Below are 8473 nucleotides of genomic sequence, written 5' to 3' on the forward strand. Positions count from 1 at the left end.
TGAAACCCCATCTCTAAAAAAAAAAGAAAAGAGCAAAGAACGGCCATTTCAATGAAAGGCATGGGGACATGGAGCACAGGGGTACTAATATGCCCCAGAGGCATTATTTCTTTTCTTTTCTTTTTTTTGAGACAGATTCTCACTCTGTTGCCCAGGCTGGAGTGCAGTGGCTCGACCTCAGCTCACTGCAACCTCTGCCTCCTGAGTAGGTAGTTGCGTGTCACCATGCCCGGCTAACTTTTTTTTGTATTTTTAGTACAGACTGGGTTTCACCATGTTAGCCAGGATGGTCTCAATCTCCTGTCCTCATGATCCACCCACCTCAGCCTACCAAAGTGCTGGGATTACAGGCATGAGCCACCGTGCCCAGGCGGCATTATTTCTTACTTTACTCAACACTCCTGGGAAGTCAAATCACAACACTTTAGTCTCTGCCTCAACGCTCCTTCTCAATTCTTACATCATTAGGAATGGTAAATGCCAAGGCCCCAGGAAGACAGCTAGGGCAGCATGTTGCAGCTGGCCACTAGAGGGTGTTGTTTCTGTAATTAAGGGGATCTTCAAAGGCTACAAACTTGGATGGGAGTGGCAGCCAATAGGGACTCAGTATATGAGGAACCCAGTGGAATAGAAAAGTGGGAAAGGCAAGTAGTAATTTTAGGATAATGGTCCTTAATAAGTGAGGAATAAGGAATAGGAACAAGGTAGGAGGAAACATTCCCCACCAAATACCACAGCCATCACTCCTTGGAAAAGGAGATATTGGCTCTGAGCTCTACCTAGATACACAGAAGTCAACAATAAGGCTGGGTGTGGTGGCTCACGCCTGTAATCCCAGAACTTTGGAAGGCCAAAGTGGGCAGATCACTTCAGGTCAGGAGTTCGAGACAATCCTGGCCAACATGGTGACACCCCATCTCTACTAAAAAATACAAAAATTATCCAGATGTGGTAGTGGACGCCTGTAATCCTAGCTACTCAGGAGACTGAGACAGAAGAACTGCTTGAACCTGGGATGCAGAGGTTGCAGTGAGCCGAGATCATGGCACTGCACCACTCCAGGCTGGGCAACAGAGTGAAACTCCATCTCACAAAAAAAAAAAAAAAAAAGAAGTCAACAACAAAAGATTTCTCAGTTTATTTGCATGTATACATTGTCACCCCAGGGAGTCAGCTCTATTTCAGTAGTCCCCAGCTCCCCTTACCAAGCCAACACCCAAAACCCACCCAAGAGGATGGGTCCTGGATAAATAATGCCCAGGACTCATATTCTAACCTCATAGGTTATAACAGAATTCATCTAGCAAAAACAGAGGGCTAGAGGGCCAGTGTCCATGAGATGTCCTTGCCCCTTTGTAAACATTGACATCCAGGCCACTGGAGCCTGGGGAAAGTGTGCAAACATGAGGATGCCACACTGTGTGCCCAGGGGCCAGGAACACAGCTGGCAAACATACCCATGAAGTCCTGAGGATCTGCCCCACTGGAACATGGCAAGTACCAGGGGCAGAAACAAGGCAGTTACCCCACACCCGAGCGCTCACATGAGATGGCAGCGACGCTCTTGCCCATAGGAATTCTCCACACGGGCAATCTCCTGGATGACTTTAGTGAAGATGCCTTGAGTCAGCTACAAGGGGAGAGGATTCAGGGCAAAATTTAGTTCAGTGTCAATACCACCCAGCTCTGGAGTGAAAGCCCCATTCCCCCAACATTCCCACCACCAAGCAGTACAATAAGGAAAACACAGCTATCACCACCACCCTTCTAGTCTTCAGGCCCAGCACCTGATTCTCTCGAGCAGATGACTCCATAAATGTCGCACCCCAGGACTCTGCCAGCTTCTTCCCTTCAACTGCCTGTACCTCTCTGGAAGCAAATTTGGGACATAAAGATGGAGAAATGTCAGCAAGTGCTCTGAAAAATCTTCAGAGTCAAGACTTCCTGGACAGGCACAGTGGCTCATGCCTGTAATGCAGCACTTTGGGAGGCCTAGGCAGTGAATCACTTGAGCTCAGGAGTTCAAGACCAGCCTGGGCAACATAGTGAAACACCATCTCTATTAAAAAGAAAATGAAAGTTTTTACAAGAGGGGGAAAAAAAAGGCCAGGAGCAGTGGCTCACGCCTATAATCCCAGCATTTTAGGAGGCCAAGGCAAGCAGATCACAAGGTCAGGAGTTCGAGAACAGCCTGGCCAATATGGTGAAACCCCATCTCTACTAAAATACAAAAATTAGCCAGGCATGATGGTATGCGCCTGTAATCCCAGCTACTCGGAGGCTGAGGCAGGAGAATAGCTTGAACCTGGGAGGCGGAGGTTGCAGTGAGCTGAGATCGCACCATTGCACTCCAGCCTGGGCGACAGAGCAAGACTCTATCTCAAAAAAAAAAACAGAAAAAAAAGACTTCCTCTGACCCATGCCATTTCTCCAAGTTTTAGGAGTAAGGCTGTGGAAGGAGAAAATATAGGTAAACAAAGAAGGCCAGGCGCAATGGCTCACACCTGTAATCCCAGCACTTTGGGAGGCCGAGGCAGGAGGATGGTCTGAGGTCAGGAGTTTGAGACAAGCCTGGCCAGCATAGTGAAACCCCATCTCTACTAAAAATACAAAAATTAGCCAGGCATGGTGGCAGGTGCCTGTAATACCAGCTACTTGGGGAACTGAGGCAGGAGAATCTCTTGAACCTAGGAGGCGGAGGTTGCAGTGAGCCGAGATCGTCCCACTGAACTCCAGCCTGGGCAACAGAGCAAGACTCCGTCTCAAAAAAAAAGAAAAAAAGGAACAATGAGTGACAATGGGTGAATCTAGGACTGAGTCTTGAAATATGAAATTGTGGCTTTTAAGATAGAAGTGTTATCTTCCTTAAGCTTCGAGTTAGAGACAGAGAGGTGAAATGACTTGAGTCAGTGGCAGAGCCAGAATGAGAGCCTGACTGATTCCTAGTCCAGCTCATTTCCTTTTGCCCTGAGTAGCAGAGATTTACATACCTCTCTGGAGAGAGATCTGCCTTGTTCCCAACTAGAACCACTGGCACCCTGTGAGGAAATAGCAGTTACTACAGAATCCCCTCTCATTCCCCACATTCCCCAGCTCCTTACGTCAAGGCTGGACAACTCATCATCACACCAGGCCAGATCTATATCCCAGCCTCCTCTCAACTTGGACAATTCTCCCCGCTGCTCTCTCCCACTCCCTCATGCCCACACTATGTCTCTATCCCCCAGGGCCACTTACCGGGTTTTCCCATGGCCTTCATGTAGCTTTTGGTACAGACTCTCAATGACTTGGAAGCTTTAAACACAAGAATTGGAGCTATAAATTTATGAGACAGTTCTCAGGTCCTCCCAAGTCCCCCACTCAAACCTTGGTCACTTACCTATGCAGAGAGGTGACAGAATACACGAGCACATAACCATGGACCCCAATGATGAATGAATAGGGCAGAATGCTGTACTCATCCTGGCAAGAAATGGAAACATCACTACCTAGATCCAAACCACTCAAATGGCAAAGGTTGATGGGACAACATCCACATGACCCTCCCTGGGGCACTCCCTACTATAGTCACTTCAACAAATATTCATGGAGCAGCTCCAATGAGCACTGCACACTGTTAGCAGGTAAAATGCTTTCAATACTACTTTACAGATGAGCCACAAAGACTACCAGCCTTCATCTGTGAGGGCTGAACTGCCACATTTGGATACTATACCCCAACTGGTACCTGCCCTGCTGTGTCCACCAGGTGTAGGTGAAACTCATCTTTGCCAAGAGTCACTATCTTGCTGTAAGCTGAAAAGAAAAGAAAACTTGATTGTGAGGTGCCTTATAGGGACAGTGATGTATGTCCCCATATATTTTTTTTTTATTTTAGAGATGGGGTGTTGCTATGTTACCCAGGCTGTATAGCACTAGCTATTCACAGGTGCACTCTTAGCACCTTATAGCCTGGAACTCCTGGGCTCAAGCAATCCTCTGACCTCAGCCTCTCAAGTAGTTGGAACTATAGGTGTGTACCTCTGCACCTGCCTGTCTCCTTACCTTCTTTTTTTTGGCAGCATTTTTTAAAGTAGATTCTTGATCAGGTGTGGGGACTCACACCTGTAATCCCAGCACTTTGGGAGGCCAAAGCGGGTGGATCACTTAAGACCAGGAGTTGGAGACCAGCCTGGCCAGCATGGCGAAACCCCATCTCCACTAAAAATACAAAAAATTAGTTGGGCATGGTGGTGCATGCCTGTAGTCCCAGCTACTCAGGAGGCTGAGGCACGAGAACTATTTGAACCTGGGAGGCTGAGGTTGCAGTAAGCTTAAATTGTGGCACTGCACTCCAGCCTGGGTGACCAAGCAAGACTCCTATCTCGAAAAGAAAAGAAAAATAAAGTATATTCTTTTGCTTTATTGATAAAAAATAGATGTACCAAGTTTCGGGGTACATGTGATAATTTAATACATTCACATAATTTGTTTTCTTTTGTTGTTGTGTTGTTTTTGAGGAGTCCCGCTCTGTTGCCAGGCTGGAGTGTAGTGGTGCAATCTTGGCTCACTGCAACCTCTGCCTCCCAGGTTCAAGCGATTCTCCTGCCTCAGCCTCCCAAGTATCTGGGATTACAGGTATGTGCCACCATGCCCAGCTAATTTTTTGTATTTTTAGTAGAGACGGTGTTTCATCATGTTGGCCAGGATGGTCTCAATCTCTTGACCTTGTGATCTGCCTGCCTCAGCCTCCCAAAGTGCTGGGATTACAGACATGAGCCACCGCACCCAGCCTACATTCACATAATTTGTAAAGATCAAATAAGTATATCTGGAATATTCATCACCCTAAATATGTCTTGTCTTTATGCTAGAACCACTTGAATTCTTCTCTTCTAGCTATTTCGAAATGTAAAATAGCTTATTGTAAACTATAGTCACCCTACTGATCTAATACTGTCTTATTTCTTCTATCAAACTGTATATTTATGCTCATTGATCAAATTATCTTTATCCTTCCCACTCCCTTCCCCCTTACATTTTCTTTCTTTTCTTTTTTTAAGACAGAGTTTCGCTCTTGTTGCCCAGGCTGGAGTGCAATGGCGTGATCTGGGCTCACTGCAACCTTGCCTCCTGGGTTCAAGCGATTCTCCTGCCTCAGCCTCCTCAGTAGGTGGGATTACAGGTGTGTGCTACCACGCCCAGCTAATTTTTTGTATTTTTAGTAGAGACAGAGTTTCACCATGTTGGCCAGGCTGGTCTCGAACTCTTGACCTCTGGTGATCCACCCACTTTGGCCTCCCAAAGTGCTGGGATTACAGGTATGAGCCACCGAGCCTGCCTTTTTTTTGTTTTTGACACCCAAGCTGGTGTGCAGTGGCACAATCTTGGCTCACTGCAACCTTTGCCTCCTGGGTTCAAGCAATTCTCCTGCCTCAGCCTCCTGAGTAGCTGGGATTACAGGGGTGCACCACCATGACCAGTTTATTTTGGTATTTTTAGTAGAGATGAGGTTTCACCGTGTTGGTCAAGCTGGTCTCGAAATCCTGATCTCAAGTGATCCACCCCCCTCTGCCTCCCAAAGTGCTGGGATACAGGTGTAAGCTACTGCACCGGGCCTCCCTTTACATCTTAACCCTGGGGGTGACATAGATCAGCTCCAAGGAGTTATCCAGGTAACTGCAAAGACAAGTTAAGGTTCTTAATGTCTACATCTAAACTATCCCAGACTCAGTATCTTGCAAAATCCATACTCTAGCCATCCATGGAACAAGATTGCTAAAGAAAAAATTAGATCTAATCTAAATAAATCAGCCCCTTGGCACCAGAGAAATACATTATGGAGTTGGGTGGGGTACCCAAGCCCTCCGGGTCTCATCTCCAGCACACTAGTGGAGAAGTCTACTCACTATTCTCCACTGTAGGATCGTAGCCTTCCACGAACTCGCCTTCCACAAATTGATGTGCCAGAGATGTCTTCCCTGTGGGGAGCAGTGTGGCAGTTGTATCCAAATCATCCATCCACATTCACATCCTCTGTCCTTTCGGACTGTGGCCCAGGACCAAAGGGGACCCCAAATTAGCACCACAGTCTGTGAGTGCCTCAAGCAATGCTATCTCTTGGTCTACCCTCACCCTCTTTTCGCCCGGGGTCTCCTGACATTGGCTACCGGATGCATTCAGAAGCACTGCAGGAAGCCTTTCCCGCCGCCTTCCTCACCCCATCCCACCCGCAGGAGGATCCAAGATTCCCTAGGATCAAGTCCCCCCTGCCCCAGGACATCTGCGGTTATCTGATGTCCACGGAGACCGCGTACCGGTTTTCAAATTGTGATCCCACCCCTATCCCCAAAGTAACGCTGGGACAACTCTGAGATTCCCGCAGCTGAGTCCGCATTAACCCTTAAGTGCTCCCGCTTCCTGCAGCCTCCAGACACCACTAGCCTTTATTTCTTCACTCTTCCAATCCTTCCTCTACAACCCCATCCTTGAGCTGTCACCATTCCTCGCTGGGTCGCGTTCCCGCGACAGTGCGCTTCTTCTGGCTAAAAAGCTGCTGCGCGTCCGAGCTCTGCAGGGCGGAGACTCACCTACAGAGCGGTATCCGAGGATGACCACCTTCCTGTAGCGGACCAGCGGCATGGCAGGAGCCCGCCCCAGGGGCTTCCGAAACTGCGGGCTGAGAGAGCCCGAAGACGAGGTCAGGGTGTGGGCAGGCGCGGCAACCAGTGCAGGAAAGTCGCTCACTCCGAAGCTGCCGTGGGCAAGTTAGAGGGAAACCAAAACAAGCGCCGCGCCCGGAGCTGCCCACGTGATCACAACACAGCACGTCTAACGCGAGGGAGCCGGGCGCCAGGGGAACTACTGTGCCGCGCCGCGCCGGGCTCCGCCCCCCAGGCCGCTCGCCATTGGCCCATTAGAAAGGGTAAGGGCGGTGCCGCCAGCAGGAGGCAAGGGTGGGCCTCACGTGGAGCGGGAGAACTGGGAGCTGCGCGTGCGCAGATTGGAGCCGGTTCATTCATAAAGAAACGGAAAGGAACCCGGGGTCCTAGAGTTGCTTGCGCATTTGCAGCCTAGCTAAAGTGGCTGCGAATACTTATAGATGGAAAATACCCGTTGTGGTTTCTGGTCAAAAGATTCCAGCCTTCCCCTTTGCATGGTCTCTGGGGTCCTTAGATAGGGAGAAAAAGGCCCAAGTTCCAATATATTCCCTCTGCTTCCGCCAGCCTTCGCCCCAAACCTATCAGGTTTCCAGTCTCGCAGCATCTAATTTCAAACTGCAATTCTTGTTCTTGCAGAAATTGCTAGAATTTATGATCAAGTAGTCTGAGGTTTCTTCATCATCATGATCCTCAAACATTCATTTTTCAACAAATATTGAGCATATACCACAAGTTTCAGGCATTGCTTCAGCTTTGGGGACAGAACGTGGACATGACAGACAATGTGTCTGCTCTTATGAAGGGAGAAACAAACATATAACAAGGAAATACGCCGGGCGCGGTGGCTAACGCCTGCAATCCCAGCACTTTTGAAGGCTGAGGCGGGCGTATCACGAGATCAAGAGTTCAAGACTAGCCTGGCCAAGAGACCAGCCTGGCCAACATGGTGAAACCCCGTCTCTACTAAAAATACAAAAATAGCCAGGCTTGGTGGTGGGCCCCTGTAATCCCAGCTACTCGGGAGACTGAGGCAGGAGAATTGCTTGAACCCGGGAGGCGGAGGTTGCAGTGAGCTGAGATGGCGCCATTGCACTCTAGCCTGGGTGACAAAGTGAGACTCCGATTCACCAAAAAAAAAAAAAGAAAAAAAAAAAAAACAGGAAATATCAGATAGTGTTAAGTGCTATAAAAGATGGTGTGTTTTATATAGCCATCTGTAGTTGTAAGGGAACTTGGAAATTTTAGCATTTTCTTTTCCAATGTCTATAGTAAAGGAAGGCAAAAACAAAGTGATTAGAAATTAATGTTTTGGCCTGACGTGGTGGCTCAGGCCTGTAATCCCAGGACTTTGGGAGGCCAGGTGGGTGAATTGCTTCAGCTCAGGAATTCGAGACCAGCCTAGGTAGGCAACATGGCAAAACCCTATCTCTATAAAAAATACAGAAAAGAAAAAGAAAAGTAGGCAGGCATAGTAGCATGTGCCTGTAGTCCCAGCTACTTGGAAGGCTGAAGTGAAAGGATCACCTGAGTCCAAGAAGGACAAGGCTGCAATGAGCCATGTTTATGCCACTGTCTTCCAGCCTAGGGAACAGAGACCCTGTATTTAAAAAAAAAAAAAAAAGAGGCTGGGCATGGTGGCTTACACCTGTAATCCTGGCACTTTGGGAGGCTGAGGCAGGCTGGACACCTGAGATCAGGAGTTAGAGACCAGTCTGGCCAACATGGTAAAACCCCGTCTCTACTAAAAATACAAAAATTAGCCAGGCGTGGTGGTGCACACCTGTAGTCTCAGCTATTCAGGAGGCTGAGGCAGGAGAATCACCTGAACCTGG

General features: G+C 48.4%; 1 protein-coding gene across 1 annotated transcript; it reads right to left on the reverse strand.

Annotated features, from left to right (window-relative positions):
• Positions 1–1124: 1124 nt before the first annotated feature.
• Positions 1125–6815, reverse strand: RHEBL1 (RHEB like 1). Its single transcript, XM_012441249.2, has 8 exons — positions 6570–6815; positions 5889–5960; positions 3728–3795; positions 3380–3462; positions 3238–3294; positions 2991–3038; positions 1788–1869; positions 1125–1630 (listed from the first exon to the last, which is right to left on the reverse strand). The coding sequence occupies exons 1-8, from the start codon at positions 6619–6621 to the stop codon at positions 1541–1543; spliced, it is 552 nt and encodes a 183-aa protein (XP_012296672.1). The 5' UTR covers positions 6622–6815; the 3' UTR covers positions 1125–1540.
• Between the last annotated feature and the right edge of the window lie 1658 nt (positions 6816–8473).

Source organism: Aotus nancymaae, unplaced genomic scaffold, assembly GCF_030222135.1.
Source record: "Aotus nancymaae isolate 86718 unplaced genomic scaffold, 86718_ANA_hifiasm-v0.15.2.pri h1tg000016l, whole genome shotgun sequence".
NCBI classification, from domain to species: domain Eukaryota; kingdom Metazoa; phylum Chordata; class Mammalia; order Primates; family Aotidae; genus Aotus; species Aotus nancymaae.